Raw genomic sequence first — 27302 nt, 5'->3', positions numbered from 1 at the left:
TACTGTTATTTAAATATAATTCTCAGATCTGGCTGGACAGTGCACCGGCCAGTGAAACACTGAAGCAAGGCCTATCAGAAATCTACTGTTACAACAGATAATCCACTTAAGAGGTCAGAATGCTAACAAGGCTCAGGGTAGGAACAAAATATAACCTAACTGTAAAGTGAGTCAAGATTATTTCAGTTCCAGCGTGGAAGCCTGTTTCCCAGGAACAGGAGTGGGAGTGGGAAGGGGAATCACTAACAAACTGGTCTTCTTTCCTACTGAGGCCACTGAGAACATTTAAGTACAGGTACCCTAGTTCTGTGGTTCTTCCCAACTTTGTCTTATGCAAACTGCATTTAGGAATATTTTTTTAAGTGGTTCCTCTTTTTAAAAAAAAAAAAACAAAAAAACAAAAAAACAAACAAAAAAAAAAACAAAAAACAAGTTCCTCTCTCTGAACATAGTACCCACATAGGCGCTACCAGATGAAGATTCTAACTGCATTTAGATTGAAATCTATTCCAATTATCATGAATAAGCACATCAATCCAATGGACAAAGTACACATTGTTAGGAGGCTGAAAACAAATCCAAAGTGGGAAAAGATCCAATGTGGTAGCCCTAAGTCATTCTACCTCAACACCCAGATACAGATCAAATGGACCTGGTTCTCCTGACTTCCCGTCTGCATATGACTTCTGAGCCTATCTAAAATCTGAATACAAGTCTACTGGGGTGGCTGGCGGACCTTTTAACTCATTCTTGCCAGGATATAAAATGGAAACATTAGCCAAATCCTATATGCTTACTGTGAAGAGCATATGAGGCAATATATATTAAATGCAAGCTCATAGTACCTTTCCCCAACTGAAAATGTCATTTGAGTTTTCCTTTTTTTTAAAGCAGACACTAGTAGCTTGAGGATTAGTCTAATAGAAACAGCTAAAATCACTAGATTCAGTTTTGTTTTTCACAACTTAAATGAGAAAAGGCATCTAGTGCTGGCTATTCTTTTCATATAATACTTGTCAATTATCAGAATGTTTTCTGTCTCATCTAAGAAGCTATTCATTCAAAAATATTGGTACCAGGGGAAAAAGACAGAGAGGGTAACATAATAAACCATATTTGTTGGGGTTCTGGGAATCTGTTTTGCAACTGAAATGGCTCTTCCCCTTGAAAATCTAATAAATGGGAGTTTTATCCTAAACATATGGTAGATAATGATTATTAACCCATGTGTTGCCTTGGAACCTGTCTTGGAAAAGAATTTCTCTCTCATTTGTGACTGGTACTTTTAAAGGCATTTACTCTGTTGGAGGGGTGTCTTTGTGTTTCCGAAAAGAGTTGATAGACACTGTCCCTGTGGGCCCACAGCTGAAAAGTAAACAGGCAGCCTTAGAGGCATAAAAAGGCAATTTGCAACAGAAGAATATGAGAAATACACCCGTACTTTCTCCTCCATAAATGTGTTCTGGTCATTTTATCAAATTGCCAACGTCCAATATAAACCATCTGGGAGAGTATTTTGGCACAGCAGTCTCCTCTAGAGTTGCAGCTAAAGATAGCATTAACCACAGAAGACTCAAAGCCCACTAGAACACTTCAGAAACCAGTAAAGACTATTGTTTTAATACAGGAAACGCACCTGGAAATGCAGAAGATGCATTCTAAGAATTACCTTAATGTTGTAGTGCCTTCGCCTCACATGCTCATCACCCTTTTAAAGATGCTTTAAGTAGGATGAAGTATATGGCTAATTACTTGCCTGAGATGGTGACTCAACTATGCCAAATTCACAAAGTATGATTTAGACTATTTCTCCCACCTATCTCAAATGAAGATGGCAAACTATTCTACCTTTATGTAGTTCATGAAGATGCCCTAACCAGTAGAAGAACATTCCACCAAGAAGAACATTCAAGGTTCTATTCAAAGACTTCCTTTACTCCCAGCCTTCCAATCGATACATCTCTTAGTCCGTTTTCGCTAATTTTTATCCAGCAACTTCTCTTTGCATGTTGTCTTAAAATCAAATTAACCCAACTCCTGTGCCCCTTACAATGGATAAGTTAATAATCTGAAGATTTTGCGACCTGATCAGATCTGGCCACTATAAAACTACAGGCAATTCCTTTAGTCTCTTTATTGCTCTGTTTGCTCCCTCTTCTAGAAGATATAATCAACAGTTCCTAAAATACAGTAATTCCTATGGCTGACAAAATTATTCCTCGGGACTAGGCATCCACACAAAGCCCACCCCACATACAGAGTTAACCATAAAGAATTTACTTGGTATAAAGTATTAAAGATATATTCATATTCATTCTCTACCACTTGGAAATTTATTCCAAGTCTCCTAAGCCTTGACCCCCCATACCTACTGTTTCTTTGTACCTTAGGCCTAAGAGGCAACAGAGACGCTTTCCTCTTAACATATGAAAATCTGGCTTCAGTTTGAGCTGTTCATCTAGGAGGATGCATTTACTGTTACTGGTGTCCACTTGTTATATCGAGCAGTATTTAGTGGTAGAGCAATAGTAAGATCTAGCTGTTGTATAAACTCCAACCTTCTCTTTATGTGCTTGGCTTTCCTTTGACTATGTAACAGCATCCCTCACTCTTTGCCTCTTGGGAAGGTCATACTTTTATTCTTCAGAGCAAGAAGACCAAAATGCACATGCATGTGCTCATAAAATACTGGCAAGCGCTGGGTGTGGTGGCAGCACACCTTTAATCCCAGCACTTGGGAAATAGTGTCAGGGGAGTCTTTAAATTCAAGGTCAGCCTGGTCTATAAAGGGAGTTCCGGGCCAGCTGGGCACATGCATGCACACACGCGCGCGCGCACACACACACACACATGCGCGCACAACTCAAAAGTTTTAAAATCTTATCTGAAGTGTTTCTTCACTTGCTCTATGACCAACCACTGCATCCATAGTACCTACCTACTGCATTCATATTAAGTATGGTTGTTATAGCTCAGTTGGGAAGGACATTTGTTAAGAACCAGATGCAAGCCACTGGAGAGACAGCTCAGCAGTTAAGACCACAAGCTGTTCTTCCAGAGGATGGGTTTGGTTCCTAGTATCCATGTGGTGACTCACAACTATCTGTGACTCTAGTTTAAGGAAACCTGATGCCTTCTTGGCCTCTATGAGCACCAGACACTCACGTGCTGCACAATCATACATACAGGCAAAACACTCATACATATAAAAACGAAGAAAATAAGAAGCTGGTATGCCCACAAAGGTAAGGACAAAGTTCTGTTCCAACCTCAAGCAATGTGTTATTTATAATGAGCTCCCTACTGGCACTAGCATTAGCTGTCTTTCTTACTGTTGTGACCAAACACCACAAAAGGAGCAATTTAAGAGGGGAAGGATTCATTCAAGCTCCACGTTTAAGGAGACAAAGTCCATTGTGTGTGTGTGTGTGTGGGGGCATGGCAACAGTGATTCCACAGAGTGGGCACATGGGAAAGTTCGCCCTCCTCTCAACAGCCACACCACGGAGACTACATGGAGACTGGGGCCTACAGAGAGCCTGGACTAGCAGGCCTGCATGTCAATGATCCAGTTCCTCCAGTTAAGCTCCACCCTATAAAATTTCATAGTTTCTCAAAACAGACCACCACCTAGGATCATATGTTCAAACATATGAACCTGTGGCAGACGCTTCCCATTCAAAATCAGAATAAGCCACATTTAGAGATATATCTTACAGAGAATAAGGCTGCCCCGTTCCAGGAAATCCAATATCAAAAGGTGGTTCCAAACCAGAGACAACATTAGATAGAGAAAATGAGCAATTTATTATACCATCTTATGAAACTTCATTCACTAACTTAAGCAAGAGACCAAAAAGTTAATTCTCTAATACTTATGAATGAATGAATGAATGAATGAATGAATGAATGATGCCAGCTGGAAGTGGTGGCATACAATCCCAGCACAGGGGAGGCAAAGGCAAACACATATCCCGGAGTCTCAGGTCACCCTGGTCTAGTTCAGGCCAGCCACAGCTACACATTAAGACCCTACCTCAAGACAACAATAAAAAAGAAAGTTAACAAAAGAAGGACACTGTTTACTTAGTAATCCTACAAAATTAGAGGAAAAGGTCACAAAAAGGTCAAAAACTGCTACAAAAATGAATGGCTTATGTTTTTTATAAATCTCAGTATGAAAAAAGTACTTTTCTTGATTAAGAGACAAATGAGATATAACCACATTCTAATACTATATGAAATACTGAGCTAGGAGGAGAAGGCTACAAAAATTTTGAGATAGTCAAAAAATAACTGGATATAGACTTAGATTATTGAAGATCACTGCACTGATGTTGTAATTCCCATTTTTGTTTGCTGTACTAGGTTAAGAAGGAAACTATCAGCCGGGCAGTGGTGGCGTATGCCTGTAATCCCAGCACTTGGGAGGCAGAGGCAGGTGGATTTCTGAGTTCGAGGCCAGTCCGGTCTACAAAGTGAGTTCCAGGACAGCCAGGGCTATCCAGAAGTAAACAAAACCAATTAAAAAAAAAAAAAAAAAAAAAAAAAACACCAAACCAAAACAAAAAAGAAGGACACTATCCTAGTTATCAGGAAATAAATGCAGAAATATATAAGAATGGGATAATTCACTTTTCAAGTGGCTCAAAATACAAACACAATGTAAATGATAGGCAGATGACACTAAGAGTGATGAATAGAGGTTGTATCACTTATTTGTAAGCTTAAACTTATTTCAAATGAAATAGTTAAAAATGTTAAAATGAAACAGATTAAACTTTAATTAGAAGACAAAAGAATTTAATTTATGCAAACGGTGTAAGATTTTTACAGTTAATGGAACAGCTGTGGGCTTCCTAATCACTTGGTATACAGAACAAAGAAAATGCACTATCCTGCCCACTCACTAAATGAACCATCTTGAACTCATGTTTTTCCAGTGTCACAAATGTGTTGTGAGATCTAAATGCCATAGGTATTCTGTGCCTTTAACAGTTGGGTACTGCCTGAATAAGCTTTATGTTTTTAAAGGAGTTGTTATCTAAAAATTTTACCAGTGGCACAAATGAGTGTGTGTTACCAATGGTCTTCAAAGAAAGAAGATAGTGAAATGATTATACTAAAATTGCATCAACTACCACTTAGGTTCACAAATGAACTAAACAAATTTTGGAAATGTTTTTTCCTTTTTGTTTCAGTTATTAATAACTTTTTCTGTTGCTCTGATAAAAATTCATGACTAAAGAAGCTTAAAAGATTTATTTCAGCTTATGGTTTAAGAAGAAATACAATCCATAATCGTAACAAGACTGTAGAAGATGGGCAATTTCTTCTATTAAGGAACCAGAGAGAAATGAATGTTGGTCATGCTTTCTCCTTTATATTGAGCCTAGGACCAACCCACAGGGATCATACCATCCACTCTCACATGCCCTTCCTCCTCAGTTAAGCATGTAATAGACACATCTAGAGGCTTGTCTCTGAAATCCTGTCAAATCGACAATCAAGATTAACCACCATAACAATTTCTAGGCAACTGAAGGAAGCTGAGTGGGAGAAGTGGCCCTCCCCAGGGAAAAGCACACCAACTGCTTACCCCCCCCCCCGGTGTCAAATGGCCAGCCCTGAGAACACACATACAAGTAACATTATATGGCTGAAAGGGGTCTGTTTAGAAATATATATGCAGGGAGAGCAGGGAGGAGTATATCAGAGGGTTTAGAGAGAAGAACAAGAAGGGAGAAATGTTGTAATTTTATTGATCTGAGAGAGAGAGGCAGACAGACAGACAAACGAAAGACACAGAGATATTTGCCATCATACCCTTACAAAGTAATTCAGATATGAAAACTTTTCCAAAAGCAGAATCTTCACAGCACTGTTCTAAGTTAGCTTCTTGGTTAAACAACTGATTCTTAGTTCAAAAGAATCTATTTACAACTACAACACTGATCTCAATGACTAGATAAACTATGTTCGCTTAAATGTGTAGTCTAAAATACATATGCTTAAACTACCTAAAAAAATCCAGGTTTCTCAAGGCCAGAGCATGCTCATTAGAATAAATCCCAGCATCCAAAAAGACTCCAGGCTGTTGCAGGGTTAGCCTTTAGAGCATGTGAGAGCAAACACTGTCCTTCCCTGTGCGGGCGGCAGGTCTAAGGAGATTACCCATGGGTCTCTGATAGCTGACAAAACCTAGCTTCCTCTTATTCCCTATGTCTCTAGCCTCGTCTACAGGAGGACAGACTTCCCAGCCACGTGCTCACTATGCCCAGGCACGGTCTGCTGTTCCTCCATGGCACCACGCCAGTTTCACAGGGAGCTTCTGCAGTGGTTCTCTTGAAGATAATATACTCCCCCAGGCCACCCACGACTCTGCTTCAGTAACAAGACCCTCAGAAGCCTTCTCTGCCACCCAATCCCAAAGAGCCCCTAGGCAGGCACCATCATATCCTCTGGGTTTATACAGTTCATAAAACCCTTTCCCTCTGTAAAGTGTCTTCTGCATCAGTTGTCTTCCTCTCCTGGCTTAATGCAAGTGCCAAGAGGGCTTCTGTTTGATTCATGGGTCAATCTCCAGCATCAGGTACAAGTGCTGGGTCAAACAAGACACCTGAATTAAAGAATGAATTTCCCCAGTTCCGTCCTAATTTTCATGTCTAATCCTGATGTGTGACTGACATTAATTATTCCAGGAATAAAATGCTAAAAGCTCAAATATTAATTTGTAGGTATGCCCAAACTTTGACACTGTTATATAACATTGTCACGTACACAGTTCATGCCTGAGAAATCAAATGATCGAATTTTTCAGATTCATGATTTTTGTGTTGGGAGGGCAACCATCGATATGCCAGGACTCAACAGCTATCCAGCAGGTAGGTATATCTGGATCCACTTGTTGTTGTCCAGTGGGACACATGCATCTCTTACTGAATATTCCCGAAAGCTTTCTGAATTTCTCCTTCTGATTCACCTTTGTCTTCTTCCTCAACTGTCCTCTACTCTAACACCACCTTTACCTTCTCAAAGAGCTCCTCTGTTCTCACAGTTGAATGATAGACTATACCTACTCCATTTCTTCACCCTCCACTTCCAAGCTCAGCATCTCATAGGAAAGCTATGTGCCATTTGTATTTAAAGAACAAGAGCATTTCCTTCTGCCCACACTATCACTTACAGCAGCATCAGCTGTCACACTCATTCTCGGTCCCATCAATCACTCGTCACACTTTCACTTCTCATTTTAAATAAAGCATTTGTTTCTCTTGTTCTTCTAAAACCCTGTTTGCATCTACTACTGTCTTCCATTTTTACTCTCATTATACTATCTAGATCACATAGAAAAGAATATTCCCACAAATTTTTACCATTTTAATCACCCCACTTGATAGAACCTACACATATCTTATAATCCATCCTAGTAACAATACTTCTGTGGAGGTGCAGAGTGCATCCCCTGCTGATCTAATTCACGTACTAACATGAAGGCTGTCCGCATACAAGAACTAACATGTAAGGGGAGGAGAACATACTCACACTGAGCAAATGGTCTCAGTTACAACCCAGTGACTCTACATCCACCCAGAACATTTCCTCCAAGAAATAATTATGCATTAAGGCGGCCTCACCTAAATTATTTCACAATACAAGCATCTGCCCAGTGTATAACTCTTATTTTGAGGTAGGATCTCACTTTGTAACCAGGCTGGCCTCATACACATGGTGATCCTCCTGCTTCCAGCCACATAATTTCTGGGACTACAGGTATGTGGCACTATGCCTGCCTCACAGTTTTTAACTATTGCAAATTATTTTGTATGAAACTCTACTCAATGACTGAGTAAAATAATTATTTGGAGTCCAATCTGCTTACCTTAACTTAGAGATGAAAGGATTGTTTTCCTTCTTTTGAAGAAGTTTCTCTCCTCTGCTCCTAACACCCCAGGAGACCTCAAATATGTAATTTAAAAGAAAACTTCAACATAGTCTTTGATCTTTTGCTCACTACTTTGTTTTCTAGGTGCAGAGAACTGACTCTCTGGTTAATACACTGATACACTGAACCTGCTTTTCTTATTAGTCCATACACAGTGGAATATACTCTTATTCTTTTCAAAAAGACACAACAAACTGTGCCATTGACTATGACTGCTGGCAGACATTTGTAAGCTAAGCCTAAGGTTTCTTCTGTAGAGTCTGTTGACTCCTTTACACGGTTAGTCAGATATAATGTGCTTGCTTGCTTGATTGGTTGATTTTGCTTTTTTCGAGACAGGGTTTCTCTGTTTAGTCCTGGCTGTCCTGGAACTCACTCTGCAGACCAGGCTGGCCTTGTACTCAGACTTGTTTTATTAATAAGAACCCTTAAAATGACTCTTGCCTCTGTAAAAGAATTGTGCCTTTTGCTTATTATTGTAGCTATTCATTCATATTCATTCTCTCTCTCTCTCTCTCTCTCTCTCTCTCTCTCTCTCTCTCTCTCTCTCTGTGTGTGTGTGTGTGTGTGTGTGTGTGTACATGAACATATGTATGAGGCCAGATATCAAAGCCTGGTCTCTCACTATCACTGTGTACATTTTGCCTCCTTTGAGACAGTCTCCCTCATTGACCCCGGCTGGAGTTCACCGATTGGTGAGGACAGCTGTACTGAAAGCTCCCAGGATCTTCCCATCTTCCTCTCTCTACTTCCCAGTCACATCTGGCTTTTTAATCTGTGCTGGGGATCTGAACTCAGGTCCCCATACTTTACCCACTGAGCCATCTCTCCCACCCCCAGAATGAATTTAAAATTTAACATGTTTATAGTACTTTCTGACTCATCCAGAAAACAGCCTCCAATCATAGCTTTGCCACATGTTCAGACCTCATCTTCTTATGTCTAAGATAAAAATGGGTGAAGCAGATCATTCTGAAGTGATTATTTACTCTACAAATATTCACACCTGGTGCAGCCCACGATAGTAGGATCAGAAGGATTTTTACCTCTTGGCACTACTTTCTCCTTTACAATTATCATTTAGAAAACCACAAACTAAATTTTACACACACACACACACACACACACACACACAAACACACACACACCTCAGATTGGGCACAGTCTCACTATGTAGTTTTGGCTGGCCTAAAGCTCCCTATATAAATCAAGACTGCCATTGCTAGCACTGATATGGCAACTCACAACTACCATTAACCGCGGTTCCTGGGGATCCACACCCAGCACCCTCTTCTAGTCTCCAAAGGCTCAAGGCATGCATGTGGCACACATACATACATGTAAGCAAACATTCATACTCACAAAAGTAAAAAATCTTTTTAAAAAGCAAAATGGTAATGAACAAAACAGCAGTGTTTGCATATCACAAGCCTGAATTTGTTTCTAAAGCATACAAATAATCTGTTTACAACTCACTGACTTGAATAACCCAATTTTTAGATGGGAAAGGGTCTGAAGAGATATTTCACACAGGTATGCAATCACTCAGCCAACATATGCTCAATGCCTCTCACTGTTCCAACATCTGTCCTTTGTCCTAAACAAACTTCAGAGGCTTCTGAAACAACTAACTGGCCCTTGTTTTCAAGGTGAATCAAATCCCATTCCAGAGGAGCTTATCCCAATCTCAAACCACTGCAGGACAAGGCCCAGAGCTTCTCACAGTTCTGGCTGACTGCTCTCCTCCCAGACACCCTTGCCCACTTCAATGGAGTAAGTTCATTTCTACAGCAATAAGGAAAAAAAGCTATGTAGAATTTACCTCATTCAACTTGGATTTGTCCATTTAACCACGTCACCTTCAATGTCCTTGTTTTAGGGAAGTGATATGGCAATTCTAGCCAGAGTTCTGAGGTAAGTAGCATTTTAGCCAATGGCATGGTGTTACATAGCTGTAAGGCAGAGTATCTCAAAGGGCAGTTGAAGATCTCCATCCCATTTTTACAGAAATGCTCTCCAGGTGAAAGAAAGACACCTCAGTCCCACCTGCAGGGCGTGCTGTTTCATATGAGCATCCTACCACACGGACTAGACGACTGCAAGTAGTAAAATACTATTGTTCTCAGTTCAGTTCCATGCATATACTAGTCATTTAGAACTTACTAAGTCAAGACTAGTCAAGACTAGTTTCATAAATTTATCATTATATCAGTTAAAGTGTATAGATGTAAAAATGTCCCTAATTTCTACATGAGATTTCAAGTTAATTATAGTAAGTAAACAAACACAGAAAAGTATAAAATAAAAATAAACCACATTATTTACTTACATATAATGGAGCTTGTTGTGGACTAAGTTTCATGACCCAGGACACTGAAACAAAAAAAAAAAAAAAGAAATAGATGAGAATAAACCCAAAATTTGTTAACCAATATCAATATATACATACGCACACACACACACACACACACACACACACACACACACACACCAGCTAACAGTTGTAGATGTCACCTGTGGCTCTGAGTATAAAAGTTGTAGATGTCACCCATGGCTCTGTGAGTATAACCCCAAGTCTCAGTGGTGTACGCTCATCTCTCCTTAGAGATTTAAGAAGACGGAAGTCTAAAGGCTACAGAATACTTATGTTCTAGCCTTTTCGGAAGAGGATGGGTTTTGAGATTGAAAGATCAAGGTTAGCAGCTTCACAGTAAACATCCTCAGTTGAGTTTTCACATGACACCCTAAGCTCATCAACTACTGCTTCCCAGTGCGTGACCCCAAAACCCCACTAGGAAGTCTGTGGTGAAAGTAGGTAACAGAAGACCACTAAAGCGTCTCCATTTCTGCCTTTCCCTCAGAAAAGCAAGGCTACAGCTTGCCTTTAACAGCTAAAATCAATGGTCAAACCTTCTGAAACTGAATTCTCACCAAACAAACCACCACCACCACCACCACCACCACCAACAACAACAACACCAACACCAAATGAATAGACACTCTGAGATAGAAGGGGTAAAGCTCACAAGGCCTCAACCATAGACAAAAACCCATAAGGATGCAAGCAATGCCAAGAGCAGGAGAAATGGTCTTCCCCAGGGAAGGGCACACCACGTGAGTGTCCAACACTAAATGGTCAGCTCTGAAAATACATTCATACACCTAACATTATACAAACTGAGCAAACTGCATTGATATGTTTAGGAATACACAGACAATAACAATAATTAAATAGAAAGAGGACATGAATTTTAGAGAGGGGGGTACACAGGAGGTGTTGGAAAAAGAAAAGGCGAAGGGGAGAAATGATGTGACATAACCTCAAACATACAAAAAAAATTTAAAAGATCAGCACCCCCCCCCAAAAAAAAAAAGTAAAAAGAAAAAGAATAACATACTCTTAAATGTTTGCTTGGTAATTTTATTAGGACAACAGAACAGTGGGTCCTTCGCCCTTGAATATAAACTGATCTGACCTCACCTAAGTCAGAGGAGACCAAAGTGACTTGATTAAAACTTCATAATAGATAAGTTAAGGCACATACTAACCAGCAACCCCAGCAGTACAGAAACATCAGGTAGTGAAAAACAGTAGGTCAACTGCCACCATGAATTCTCACAGATTTCAAAACCCAGCAATAAACTGTAATCTAAACAGCGTAAAGTTAGAGGTTTTCAATGGTCAAGTTTTCATGATCATAAATAATCTAAACACACTTCTCAAAATAAGCATCCTTATAGAACTACCACAGATCAAGCTGTGTGTGTGTATGTGTGTGTGTGTGTGTGTGTGTGTGTGTGTGTGTGTGTGAGAGAGAGAGAGAGAGAGAGAGAGAGAGAAAAAAAACCCCCCCAAAGCAACTAACATAGATTGGAGAGGGGTGAGGTCCATTATTCTAGTAGCAAATCATTTCCAACCAGCTCTAGTTCCACACCACAGGCAGACTCCCCCCCACCCCCCATGTCTGATGAGACACCTCTCCAGCCTCCCTTGCTCACTTTCCAGTCAACTCCCCACAGTGTCACTGTTCTCAAGCCTGCAGCGCTCTTTCCTCCTTGCCCGGATTCATTTAAGGACTCTGAATGTAGAGGCACTAAAATCACTGAAAACCAAGATCAGAAACGTATCAGCTATCTTTAATAGAAAAGCTAAGTATACTTCAGGCCATTTACTCAAATAGGAAACAGACTAAAAAGGCAGGCTAGGGGCTGGAGCGGTGGCTCAGCAGTTAAGAACACTTGCTGCTCTTCCAAAGGGCCAGGGTTCAGTTCTCAGCACCCGTACCTACTGCGGCTGCCTGTAACACCAGCTCCAGAGGACTCAATCCCTTCTTGTGGCCTCTTTGAGAAACTACACCCAAGTGAGCATAAATCTATACATACAAAGTTAAAAGAATAAATAAGAGTAATCTTTTAAAAAAATGTTGATGAGATTGAATAGTTTTTCAGTGCATTAAACATCCATTTAATTTTAAGTTGCTAGCATTTTAATTGGTTTTTCAGACCCCATTCAGACCTGTCTAGGAGGCAGAACTGGAAGAAAATAAAAGTTCATGAGTCAATGTGCCCTGACTAATTTATGAAATGGTTCTGCCATTATACACAGTAAAATAATATTGGTTACACAGACACAGAAATTAATACTCCAGCAATCCATAATGACTAAGGACTCATAGCATCTGTGATGAGAAGCAGTTTGACTCACTAGCCATCTTATAAAATGTTCATGATTTGCTAAGAAAAAAAATAAAATAAAATGTTGGTTTCAAGTGGCTTCTCTAAGCGAACTGCTACCGTACTGGTGAGAATCACATGAGGGAAGGTGGGTTGATGCCGTCTCAATAGTGTAGAATTATAAACTCATCTAGAGGCACTACAAAACCAGACCCATACACACTGCTCCAACACAAGGATTAAAGAGGGATGACAAAGTGTCTGCCAGCCCACACTTTTCAAAGCGTCAGATCACTATTACATTGGCAGCACAAGGCACCAGAAAGAATCCATCTGTCAAAAAGAATCAAAGCAACGACCAGAAGGCTCCAGGAATGGTTGGGGAACTGAATGCCTTTTAGGTTCCTTAAATGCTGACACACAAGAAGAGAACTTTCACAGCATTTTATATTTGATTTTTATTCCTTCTTCACAGAACATACATTTCTCATCAAGTAATTTTAAGAAAGCTTTACAATGGCTTCCTTAGCCAGCAACATAAAGCAAATAATAAATTCAAATGAGTTGCTTTCAGCTAACAATACAGAAAAATATAGACAATGAAAGCTGTCTAACATTTGAACTAAGAAGAAATACCAAAATTCAGTCTTAAACAATATGATGCTATGAAGTATACTAACAAACTATAAAACTAGCTAGAGTTAAAATGGGTCCTAAATCCAATGGGTGTGAAATAAGCGAGTGACAGTGGCCAGGTGCTCCTGTCCTTCCCACTTTATAAGTGTGGAAGGAACACAAATTTCCTATTTTACTGATGTATAAAAGTGGCATATTCATTTTATGTCAAGACAAGACACATCCAATTTTAGTCCAACTGTGGCAATCATATAAACTAACATTCTCCTGTACTTGATGTAAACTACCCCCAGTCTTTTCTTCATAGGGTACAGTACAGACACCATGATTAGACTGCTACAGTTGGGTGTGCAGTGTTTGCAATAAACATAATAAGCAGCTTGGAAATTTTGAAATTATTGCCTATAAAGGGCTATGTAGAAATTCAGATGAGATTGGGCATGTTCTGGGTGGTATGGCTGGAAGATGTGTAGAAATTTAATCACTATACAAGATATCACAGATATTAAGGCATGAAATTCTATGGCTGTAAGGCTGACCTGAGAGAAAAGGGGCACGGGAAACAATGTGGTGCATAAATGAGTGAGAAATCCTAAAGGCCACAAGAAGATTACAAACAATAACTATAGTGTCCACAGACACTGTTTAGAGACCACATTGCAAATATCTGAAGTTTTATGATTCGTGTCTCTAATATAGTATGTAAAATTAATAGATACATCTGCATTTAAGGAAGCTTTATTTAGAGAAAGAAACAGCAGAATCATCCAGCAAGCCATTTACAGTAACAACCTTTAGTTAAAAATCAGTGTGACACCTGTAGCACAAGTAGCAGTGTGTACCCACCCGAGGCTTCATGTGCCTCAAAACGTTATCAGCTAAAAGCAAGTGCTAATACAGGCAAGGCAAAGGGAGGCGATACACTGTATTCTCAACCAAGTCTCTAGTCCTCAACAGATTACTCCTTCTAAATCAAACTGCTTATCTGAATCCAAGTCTCTTCAATTACAGAAAGGGTATATAATTATTACATGTACTACAGGATTGGTGGAAAACTTAAAATACAGAAACCAGGTACAGAACTTAAGGGATAGACCAAAAACTATTGCTTCATCTTCTTGTAGTTTCTTGGGCTCACAGAAAACCATGAAATACTAAATGAAAACTTTCAAGTACCCAGAGATATTTTTCTGACAATATCCTAAAATGGACAGGTATGTAAATTAAATTCTAAAATAATACAGAAACCATAGGAAATAACTGGTAACAAATACTAAGAATTGGTAAGTCTCCTGATTATATTTCTCACTGTGACCAAATACCTACCAGGAAGAAGGTGCAGGGAAGGAGGAAAGGCCTATTTGGGGCCAATCTGGGGGTACAGTCTATTATGGCAGGACGGCATAGCAGAAGCTGCATCAGATAGATAGCTGGTCAGATTGCATGTGTCGTCAGGAAGCAGAAGTGAGATGGATGCTGGTTTCAGGTGGCTTCCTGCTCCCCGCAGTGTCCCTTTTTAAAGTCAGACAAGGTCTTGAACCTGGGAGATGTACTGCCATAGTTATTTTCTTCCCTCCGCTAAACATCTCTGGAAACTTCCTCAAAGACACACATAGAGGCATGTCGCCCCAGATGATTCAAGCTGGCCAGGAAAATCAGCCACTATAGTAAAGCACAGTAAGAGAATGCATCTTTGGGGATTACAAGAAATTTTCCTTTCCAAGCTGCCTTACCTTTAACTATTCAAATAAAATCTGAATAGTAATTTTGTAGTTTTTCAACACATATCTGAATTGCAAATGTGCAAAACTGAAAGAAAAACACACAACTAAAATCTTTACTAATGGTCTTTATAGAATGTGTAACTATAGATATAGTAACATAAATAAGTTACTCTAAGTCTATAATGAAGCATTCCAAAAATTGGGGATAAGCATTTTACAGGCCCGACATGATTATTGGGTAATTTCTCTTATAAACTTTGTGATCTCTTCGCACTTACTAGAAACTATATGTCTAGGTCTAACAAAACCTGTAACTTCAATTGAAGTGGTTTTAAAAACTAAATATCCTCCACATCTGCCCCAAGTCCTAGAAGTTCCCTCATACAGTATCTACAGAGGGTTTCTACTGTCAGAGTTCCTATGTTACAGAATATGCTTTAGATAAATTCTCCCAGCCAAAGACTCTACCAAGCACTAAGGTATCATCTAGTCCTAGAACCCAAAACATCTATGGTGAGAAGCATATAAATGACAATGCATAACATGCTCAGGATTCTGGTGAAAGAGAAAAAATGTTCAGCTCTTGCTCTAAGAAAACAACATAATCCAATGAATTGTTCTTACATTCCTAGGAACACAGGCTGGTTGCTATAAATGTGTACTGGCTGAGAAGTTTGGGAGGCTAGAACACAGGATTCTAAGTCAAAAGGAAAAGATAAAGAGTTTGTAACATCAATGAGGTTTTCCTGTTAAGAAAGTCAAATGATTGCCTGTCTTTCTCTCTTTGTCTCTGTCTGTCTGTCTGTCTGTCTTTCTCTCTCTCTCTCTCTCTCTCTCTCTCTCTCTCTCTCTCNCACACACACACACACACACACACACACACACACACACACACACACACACACACAGGGGCGGTAGGCTACAGCAGGACCCATGAATGGTGTGCTTGCTTCTGTTTACAACTGCATTAAGTACTGAGTGGTCAGCTGTACACAGGGATTCTTGAACCTTATTTCAAGGGCAGCAGTTCAAAGCTTGGTGAAATAAAATAGTCTTTCACTCTATCTAGAGTCAAAATCAAGAACCACATCTGGTACTGTCTCTGCTCTGCAATCAGGGCCCACACACTTTGGGAAATGATGAAACTCCACAGCATGGGTCTGGTTCTCTGCTATCCTGACAGTTAGCCTTCCTTCCAACTAGCACTGTCACATGACACAGTACTTATTTATTAATCGTCAAGATATGGCAGAAACCAGCACTGGTCCAAATGAGCAAGAATCTCCCGTAAGACGCAGAAGGTAGGAATGAGATGAGATCAATGAGGACTCAAAGTAGACTCACACTCAACAGAGAAACAAATGGATCCACGTAAGTTAGGACACAAACACACACCCCACCAACACATTCGTTCGTCTACTTATTTTTGGTCAAAGCTGAATTATCCAATTGGCAGAATCACCACAAATTTAGGAAAATATACTTATTGCACAAATCAAAGTAATAATGCACACTTTTACCTCAGAAATAAATAAAAATAAAAAATGTGAATGCGGAAACGAAACTATTTTAAAGAATCACAACTCTGGTCTGAACATGTTGCTCAGGCACAGACTACTTGCCTAGCACGCTTGAGGCCTTGGGTTCAATTTTCAGTATTGTGAGAAAACAACAAAAATAATCATACATTCATCTTAGGAGATTATTTTAAAATTCATGAGAGCATATCAGACCCTCTCTTTTTTATTACATTCATACAACTCAATGATATAAAAAAAAAAAAGAGCAAAGAAAATCCTTTCACTTTTCTGAGCTTCTACAGCATTTCATGACCAAACCTAATTACTGAGCTCTAGTAATAAATTATTTATGTCTTATCCTAAATTACAGTACAATGAGAACAGTAACAATGTTACAGTGGTCAGGACGGAGCAATGAACTCTCTAGAAAGGGGATCCCAGGCAGCCGGTATTGGAGGAGGCAAATCAGGAAGCAAATCTCCCCACAGGGACATGGAGAGAGCAGAGCACAAGCAACAGCAGTAACAAGCTTCACGGGCACAGCAGGCTGCTGACCACGATACACATCAAGTACAAGCAGCAAAGGATGGGAAAGGAGACAGGAGGAAAACCTCGTGCAGATATGAATGCCTCCCAAACTGCCTAGCCTTAGAAAGCCAGGCCAGGAAAGAGGAGCGAACACATGAATGGCCTATGTTGTAGCTACATACTAAAGAAACCATAGCCGTGCAAATAAGACGGCATTAAGTTTGTTATTTTTAAAGCTTGGCTCACATTTTTGCTATTCACAACTGCATGCCCATAAACTCATACGAGTAGAGTGAAAGCTGTTTGCAGTCACAAGGCCCCTACTCAAACCCACCCAGACAAAGCGGAGAAGCTGCTGTAGTTCACAACTACTGAGACAAGGCAGATTCCCACCATGGCCTCCCCAAAGTCAGCACAGTCTTGCATCCTGGTTTTCCAGCACTGTGCTCTTCCTGCGATCCCTAGCCCGATCCCACCAGACCCTTTGTAACTTAAAGGGTCTCAGCAACCAACTGAACAGATCAAGCTCCTTCCCCAGGAGGAACCACTGCCAATTTGCCTGTCTCTGCCTGTAGACTGAATGGCAGAGCCTTATCACCCTGAGAAAATCTCTCCAGACTCCACTCACACTCTGACTCAACCTTCCTAAAACACTATTTTCATTCTGTAACTCTCTCATACACTGGAATAAGCAGTCTTTTAAAGGGCTTATTTTGAGGTGTCAATCCCTTTTCTTGAGTATTTCTAGGGCACAACACTAAGAGTGACAAGCCAAGACTCAAGAAACATCTCCGAAGAACACACTTTATGCTCCATTTTGGGGATGCATGTGACCCACCTTACTTTTTCTAGAGTATTTATCCCCATGAAGTGGCTTATACACAGTCGGTGTAAAATACATATACTTAATAACTGTCGTGGTCTAGTTTGTAGAATGCAGTGTTTATGCTTGAGAATCTCATGTTGTGGGGAAGGCTCTACCATATTTTACCTTTCTATTTGTAAAACAGAGATAAATAACAAAGGTGTGTAAAATTTTTAACTCCGTGGTAGGCAATAAGGAAAAAACAGGTTAAGTTCTTGTTCCCAACACCTGGTATAAATGATGTGACAAGCATTTCATGGCTAATCTTACATTATAATCAATTCCTACATTCTAATATCTAATGCTAATTAATCCATAATCATAAGTACAGGGTAATGCTCAGGAAGTTGTTGAGTAAACAGAAACAGTACTCTATTAAATATGCTACTTATCATTAGGGACATCTCAGAAGTCATTCACACTGTCTTTGCCTCTGAGTAGTGTTCAAGGTCTCCTTGAACATTATCTATGCAATCTTAGGTACTCCTGTTTTCCTGTCCCTTTGCACACCTCAGCCCAGTCTAGGCCTTTGCTCTAGCTAATACCCTCAACCCTGGATTCTTGCTAACAATCCAACCCCACAATCGGCAGACTAAACAGCATACTGTATAATACTTTCTCTTGTTTCTGCACTTGACTTCTGCTCTTACCTTGATAACTTACCACATTACAAAGGTATTCACTCTGTAGTGCCCTTCTCACTACTACCACACATGTACCATATCATCCCACAGTGCTGAGCACCTAAATAAGCGTTATTAACAACAACACCACAAACAAGCAAATAAGAAAACTTGACAAAGGGTACATGAGAGTGAGCAGGAAGAGGTCTGAAGAGGTAAGGAGATGGTAGTGTACAAGTGATACAAGATATAGGAGTGGGAAGATTGGGGTTAAAAGTGGAGGTGGAGCCGGGCCTGGTGGCGCAGGCCTTTAATCCCAGCACTCGGGAGGCAGAGGCAGGTGGATTTCTGAGTTCGAGGCCAGCCTGGTCTACCAAGTGANTCGAGGCCAGCCTGGTCTACCAAGTGAGTTCCAGGACAGCCAGGGCTATACAGAGAAACCCTGTCTCACCAAAAAAAAAAAAAAAAAAAAAAAAACAAAACAAAACAAAACAAAAAAAAGTGGAGGTGGAGGTGGAGGTACAGAGAGAGGAGGAGTGGGAGATGAGCAGCCCAAAGCCAAGGGCTATGAAAAGTGCTTATAGAGACACAATATTCTGTAAGTTAATTTCTAAAAATCTTTTCAAAAGGGTTTGGATATAAATACCCTGTGTGAGTAGACAATGCTGCTTCCAGAAGAAATGAGTTATTCAACAAAAGTCTCAGTGCCAGCTGGGATACAGTCCTATAAGTTACTGATCAGAGAGGGCAATATAGGTTACTGTCATTGCTTTTGGCTGTCCTCCAGAACTAAATGGTAAAATCCTATTGCCAAAGCCACAACACACTTTGGTTGCAAAACAGACAGAAAGGAATCTAAAGCTGACTTAAAAACTTCACTCTTCATGGTTAGTTTTCATAGTGCTAGATGATGCTGTGCAGGCAGTTGCCAGAGGAAAGACATCGATCTTATCCAGTACTGGACCTTGTATGTTCATTACTGATCATACTGTTTAGAATAAGTGACTACTGAGTGATCACATATAACTCCTTTCTACCATTAGGGCTCAGGAAATTTCCTTGAAGCAGGGACAGAAATGAGTTCTTATTACATTATGTAACAGACAGAGGATAGGGAGGAGTGCCATTGAAAGCTGACATGGACATGACCTGGCCACTGCACTCATGAATCTGCAACGCAGCTACAGTTACATGCATGAAGTCAAGAACATTAGTCACCATTCCAGCGGGCAGCACTAATTAGACTATGTGGTTAAAACAAAAAAAAGAAAAGAAAAGGAGAAAGAGGCACAAAGGTATAAAGTGGAGGTGTTTATTGACTTCTGGGAAGAATTGGGGGATATGCATGATCAAGATATATACATGGATAAAATGGTCAAAGGGTAAAAGATAGTCTTTTTAAAAAAGAAAGAAAAATCTGGGATTAACTTCAAAAACAAATGAATCTGAATTTCTGTGCCGTCATGTCCCTTTCAGAGACAGGAAACAGACTGGAAGACTCTTCTAAGCAGACACTATTGGAGCTAAAGGGAAGGCTGAGTGCTATCTCACCCTGTATTAGGTTTCTACATGGCAGATGCAACCTCTGGGGAGAGGAATACACAAATTCACCACTTCAATTATCTTTTGATATTTACAGTACCTATGATTTCCTACAAATAATGTTTTTGTTGCTCTGCAAATATCTCAGTGGAGAAGGAAACTCCCACAATGGCGAAGGTCATTCCACAAGTGAGAACAGCTGTATCCTGTCATCCAAAGGAAAGGAAACTGTTAAGTGACCTAGGCATACAGAAAGGGGAGAGAAATCCCACAGATTCAGTTAAGTGCTGACATTTATCCCTATGGTAGTAAGAACAAACTTTAAATTTAGAAAATTCACACTCATCTGTGAAACATGTAAATTGATTTCTACAGGGGTTAAAATAGATATCCGGTTCAGAGACTGCCAAAGTCATGCCTTCACACTTCCTCCACCCTCCCTCCCTTCTATCTTAAAAATAAGCAGCCTAATGGGCCAAGTTATCAGCCACCTGGACAGCCTAAACAGCCCTTACCAGGACGAATCCCAGGTCCTATTTGTGGCTATCTTGCTGGGCCTGACATAACAGAGTCATGTGGCCTACCAGCTTGGACACATAACAAAAGCACCATCAACTGAATTACACAAGCAGAATAGAAGGCTAAAGAAGTCACAAACAAGCTAAAAGCAGGCAACATTAGCTTTTAAACTAAGAAAAAAAATCTCTTATGGCTAAATATTCTGTTCAAAGATGATTCCACAATATTTGGGGAACAATGAGACTGAAAATCAGGAGAGATGGCAACTTACAAAATAATCTCAAAGTTAGAAGGACCTGTGTTTACTAATAAGTCTTAAAATATCTGTGAGTGTCTAATGAAGTGAAAAATGCTACAGAAATGAGAATTCCAATACTTTCAGCAACTTCCTATTTGGTTGTTTTGTTTATTTGGTTGGTTAGCATTTTGAGATAGGGTCTCTTTATGTAGCTCTGGCTGTCCTGGAACTTGCTCTGTAGAGCAGGGAAACCTCAAATTCACAGAGATCCACCTGCTTCTGCCTCTGAATGCTGGGACTAAAGGTTTGTGCCACTACCACCCAACTTAAACAAAAAGTAACTCTTCCAATGGGACTTCTAAAAAAAGAAAACGAAAAGAATTAGTTATATGTATGTGAGTATACTGCCGCTGTCTTCAGACACACCAGAAGAGGGAACTGGATCCCATTACAGATGGTTGTGAGCCACCATGTGGTTGCTGGGAATTGAACTTGAAGTGGTCAGTGCTCTTCACTGCTGAACCATTATTTCTCCAGCCCCTCTAATGTGATTTTTTTTTTTTAAACCACAAAACATTTCTGATCTGAAGAATCCCTGGTGAACTGTTCTGCTTTATAACATACACTAAACCGTGTTTTGTTGTTGTTGTTAAAAGTTGTGCCTATGTGTGTGCCTGCATGCAAACCTCCAAGAGTTTTTACATCACATGCATGCAGAAGTCAGAGGGGCCTAGAAGAGGGCATTACATCCCATGGAACTGGAGTTATGGAAGCAGTAGGGAGCCACCATTTGGGTGTGTGAAATGAGCCTGGGTCCTCTACAGAGCAAGTAAGCACTCCTAACCATCAAGTGCCATGTCAACATAGAATCTATGTGGAATACCATTAACCCTGTTTGTAGAAAATTTCAGTCAGTCAGTCAGACAGCAGACAGACAGACATTGCTCTGAAGTAACAGAAATGTTTTAGAACCTCTCATAAAACATGGAATAAGATATCCTTCACTCATCTCTAACATGTCAAGCAGTTCTAACCAAAACTGAATCTGCAATCTTGGGTGACATGGTAAAAGAAAAGTATCAATAAGTATTATTAAACACCTTTAAAATGAAATTATTAAGAAATACTGTATATGTTAGTATTATACAATACATACATGAAAACTCTCTGTCTTAAATAACATTTAAAGGTTGTCATGAAAAATGACAGCTGTGGTAAAACGCACCTTTAATCTCAGCACTCAGGAAGCAGAGGCAGGGAGATCTTTAAATTGGAGACCAGCCTGGTCTACACAGCAAGCTCCATGCCAGCCAAGGAGACACAGCAAGATCCTGTTTCAAACAAAACACAGATCTGGAGGCTGGAGAGATGGCTCAATGCAACCATTGCACATACTGCCCTTGCAATCTGAGTTCCACTCACAGCACCCAGGTCAGGCAGCTCATAAATGCCTAGAACCCAGCTCCAGACTCAATGTTTTTGGCTCCCTCAGGCACCCCCAACACATGTATACCCCCACAGAGAAACACACACACAGATTAAAAAAACAAAAACAAAGACACAAAAAGAACTGGTACTTTATAAAAATATTTAGCATTTCTAGCTGTGTAGAAATAAATGGCATAAAATTTAGAAATGTAAAATAACTTGTACTTTACCATAAATACAAACAGGTCATATCATTGTGCATGTAAAACTTAATATTTAATATATGGAGAATATTTAATGTATGCTGTCTCCTCTCAAGTCCCCCAACACCAACACAGCCCAACTACAAATAACTTTTTAAGACAAACTGCCTCAGTATCCAGGGATGGAACCAAAGCAAGGCAGAGGACCCACAGCCCAATCTCCACTCTCCTCACCTTTCTCCTTCCTTGGCTTACACACTGAATGCCTGTGGAAGGTCCTAGATATTTTCAAACTCATTTCTGCACAGGACTAGGAAGCCTGTAATATCCAAACAAGTGAGAAAGATGTGGTTAACTAGATCCAATACGCCAACCCATCTCACCTTGGTCGTTGTTGCAAGTTTCTTTCCTGGCATCTGAAAACGATTTCTAAAACTTAACCATGGGCTTTTGTTTTGTGCAGTTTTGAAACAGGACCCCACTATGCAACCTTAATTAGCCTGGAACTCAGGAGATACCCAGCTGCCCCTGCCAGGGTTAAAGACCACTACACTTTAAGGCTGTGTTGTAACCACTGAGAGCTAAGGTGGTTGTGAGCTGCCATGTAGTTGTTGTTCCTGAGAATCTGGGTTCAAAAGCTACCGCCCACATGAAAGCTGTTCTTAACTCTAGTTTCATGGGCTCTGACGCCCTCTTCTGGTCTCTGTGGCCACTGCATGCATATGGTGAATTGACATACACTCAAGCAAAACACCAGTATACACAAAATAAAATAAATAAAATCCAGAACCAAAAAAAAAAAAAAAAAAAAAAAGAAAAAAAAAAAAAAAAAATGAGGGGAAAATGTAACATTACACTACTAGCATATACACGGGCCACGAGAATTTGAACCCAGACCTGACTCTAAAGTCATGTTTATACGTTTTTCACATACAGAAACATGAAAGTACCTTAGGGATGTGACCAAGAAAGAGGGAAGGGGGTGGTTTTGTATACTGTGCATTAATACAGAAAACAAAAAATGAAAAGGGAAGGTCTTAGAGGATTTTCACTAAATAGAAGATGCTTGACAGAGGGTGTGAAATTTTAATAATTAAGTCACTGAAATGAAGAGACAACAAAGGTAGCATTTGTTGTTGGTCTTCGTTTGTAAACTAATGTATATATGACACCTTCTGCCTTTCCAGAACAGCTAACAAGCAATCAACAGGCCAACCCACAAGCAAACAGAAATGCTGACAACTTGAGAAATGACTGGAAAGTACTCTTAGACCTTTCCACATAAACATGGGCTTCGTTTTTGTTGTTGTTGTTGTTGTTGTTTTTCTCCACATAAAACTGAGTCACCAGCTGAGATTTTCTACTACACAAAAATTAGTTGCTGTTGAATGAATAAACTTCTCTAAGAATAGTTTACTCTAAATTCTACAAAAGAGAGGGGTCAGAATCAATATTCAAGCTTTCCAAGAATGAAAAGGGAGTCTGCTTACGGTTCAAAATTCTAGAGAAACAAATGTATGATGTTTCTGCTTGCTCCGCCATAAATTAACCAACTTTAAGTAGAGATAAGGAGCATGCCATCCTACCACTGCGCGGCACATACTGAAGAGCACACTAGCTTTTCAAAACAGCAATCACAAGTTCTGGAATCTGCTATTAAGCTGAGCAGACAATGGCCCAGTACAATGGACAAAGCAAAGCCATATACACTGACACATGCCATTGTAAACCTGAGCAGCTAAGCCAGGCCAGAGCAAGAAACAAAAACAGAAGGCAGCCACCCACCCATGCAAGGAATGTCTCCCCATCAGTCTCACAGAAGGCAAAGAAATACCATAGACTTGGAGGAACTTAAAACTCAGCTATGGACTCTCCAAGACACTACTTCTCAGTTGACTATTTGTTAGCAGCCTTAACACAAACATCCACTCTGGCTGAGAACGAACTGGACATAACTAACCCTAGTGTAAGTTCTGTCTTTCTAAAGCACTTAGAACTAATTATGCAATGAATAAAATCTTGCCAGACAAATTAACCTGCTACTTTCCAACACATGAAACTGCCATGATTCCTAAGAAACATTCTACAGTAGGATAACCAGAGGTAATAACAAATAAGATCAAAGGCTTGGAGCATATTCTCTAATATATATTCCTAAGAGGGACAGGATGGTTTACAAACACTGAAGCAAAATAACAATTCAAATAGTAAAATCAACAGAATGGATAAGTAGTGAATGAGACTTAGAAGAGAGCTTTTTAAAAAAAAGTCAATAAATGTGTAAGAAGACCAAGACTATTGTAAGTTCTGAACAACATATAAAAAGCAACCGCCTGAAAGCACCGAGGGAGTAAAAGCTGAGAGCTGAGAATGTTGCTGAGATTCACTTTTTCCTTTTCACTTTGCAGGTCCAGGCTGCCCAGACCACATGGTGGAGCAGCAAGAGCTCACACAGAAAGCTACAGTCTTAGAAAGCTGCATGTGAACTCCAAGCCCTCGCTACACTAAATCGGACTGGTACTGACGAGAATCCAAGGCTTCTCGCACAAAGCAAATGCACAGAGACTATACTAAAATGGATGCACCCAAAAGAACAAACACTAACATTCGGAAGATAAAAGAACACAATGGACCCTAAAAGAAATACCGCCATGGTGCGGCACACATTAAAGAGTACTAGGTATGCGGAATTTGTTTAAATATTTTACCAAATCCCTCGCTAGTAACTGAGTTAGATAAAATTCAAAATATATGTTCACTTATACTTGCATATGACTTCTAATTTTATCCACGCCAAGCTAGAGACACATCTGTATATTTTAAATCTCATCAAGAACTTATACCTAGGATGTAACAGGAACTCTTCCAACTTAGTAAGACATTTCATTAAAAACAAATTATTTGAGTAAGTCATGTCAGTAACGAAGACATATGTTAACTTGGAGTGTTAGTAGAACTCAAGAAGTATGAAGAGCCCACAAGGGGAGAAAGGGAGAAAAGATGCTTTAACAGGGAAGAAAAAACATAAGTGCTATGAAAGATGTAGAGTAGGAGAATACTGGGGCTTAAAGATTTTATCAAGGATGGAGGGTGGATTCCAAAATGTAGGATGTATGAAGAGTATTACAGTAACCTGCTACTTTCTTAACTAAGTTAAATATACAAGCACAGAGCCCAGTGTGGCAGCATATGTCTTGACAAGCAGAGGTAGGAGGCTCTCTGTAAGTTCAAGGCCAGCCTGGTCTACACAATGAGTTCCAGACCAGCAAAGGCTACATGATGCAGGAGAAGAAGAAGAAGAAAGAAAGAATAGAGGAGGAGGAGGAGGAGGAGGAGGAGGAGGAAAAAGAAGAGGTGGAGGACAAGGTCAACAACACATTGACAACAATTCGCACAAATGTTTTACAAATGAGTTTGAACAGAAATATGAGTAGGTTGCAAATGTTTCTCCCAGAAATAATAGGTTATTAAACAAAAATCCCAATGCTAGGCATGGGGTATCTCACTATGAATCAAGGAAGCATCTGAGGCCCCCAAATCAGCAATGGCTATTGCCACTAACCTTGGTTGCTCACCAAAACTAAGTGGTAAAACCAATTTGCCAACTTTGGTTGCAGCACAGAGAGGAGTCAGGCTGGAACTGACCTGAAAATTTGCTCCCTACAGGTTAGCTGTCATAGTGGAGATGCTGTGCAGGCCACTATGGGAGAAGAAATGTAATAACTGACCCCTGCAAGCTACAATTCCAATGCTCAGGGCAAGATGTGCCCACTGGTACAATGACTAACATGAAGGTTATGGGGATAATCAACCACTCTGTGTTTGGCTCTAAGGCCTGCTCCACAAGAGAAAAATCCATGCTCAATACTGTGAACCCGGCCAAAAGTGCCTGGTTCAGGAAGTCATTGGCCCTAGACAGTAACCTACTACTATTCTTGCTAAACAGACATAGGATCAGTGCTGTTCCCAACCCTGGACAAAGAAGCTGGGCAGAAGTTAATGAGATTCTCATCTGGCCTAAGACTGATGGCCTGTGAGTGACTACATGGAACAATACAATGCCATGCTACCCCTCACTCCACCCCTGCCAAGGGCTCAGAGAACATCACAGAAAAGGAAGAAAGAATGTAACAGTCACAGGAGTTCTGTGAAATGCTGCCTTCTGCATATGACTTGGTTATTGGAATTACACATTCCCAGCAGCTGTGGTTACCTGCATCAGATCAAGCTTGTCAATTTTCTAGCACAGGCAAAGGAGAGGCTGAGAAGTCTCCACCCCTAGCTGAGGAGCTATTGACAGTTAATGGCTGCTGGGGAGGGAGAATCATTTTTCCTTTGGGCATGTGGCCATTATCCCATAATCCTGTGGATGGCACCACACCTATTTATATGAGGGCAGCACTAGATGCAATCACTGTGTTAATCATCGGAGGAGGAGGAGGAGGAGGAGGAGGAAGAGAAGGGGGAGGAGGAAGAAGGAGGTGGGAGGGGAGAAGGGGGAGGAGCAGGGAAGAGGAGGTCATGAAGTTGAAAGGGGAATGTGAGAGGCCTAGTGCAAGGTGGAGAGGGGACGGAATGGCTAATGCATTGTGTACATGTAGAAAATTCTCAAAGAGTAAGATGTATGGATAGACAGATACGGAAAACATATCAATGGCTAGCAGGCACATAAAAGATGCCCAACATCATGGGGATCATAAAAAGCCTCTATCCATCTAGCAGTTCCCTTCATCTGTGTCAAACATGCATTTCCAGTTTTCTAATAATCCACAGGTCCAGGGGACAAGTACCAACCAAACACTAAAGGAGAAGACATGATAGAACTTTACACGCTTTAAAAAAAAAAAAAAAAAAAAA

At 40.2% G+C, this 27302-nt stretch overlaps 1 protein-coding gene across 7 annotated transcripts in view; it reads right to left on the bottom strand.

Moving 5' to 3' along the window:
* Positions 1 to 27302, bottom strand: part of Akap13 (A-kinase anchoring protein 13) — a 289605-nt gene that overhangs the window by 199801 nt on the left and 62502 nt on the right. For all 7 annotated transcript variants that reach the window (XM_029539287.1, XM_029539292.1, XM_029539294.1 and 4 more), the window contains exon 2: positions 10275 to 10318. In XM_029539287.1, coding sequence (XP_029395147.1) covers positions 10275 to 10307 — 33 coding nt within the window. In that variant the 5' untranslated portion in view covers positions 10308 to 10318. The remainder of the gene's footprint in view (positions 1 to 10274; positions 10319 to 27302) is intronic.

This window comes from Mus pahari, chromosome 1 (genome assembly GCF_900095145.1).
Source record: "Mus pahari chromosome 1, PAHARI_EIJ_v1.1, whole genome shotgun sequence".
NCBI lineage: Eukaryota > Metazoa > Chordata > Mammalia > Rodentia > Muridae > Mus > Mus pahari.
This window is presented reverse-complemented; position numbering and strand designations above follow the sequence as displayed.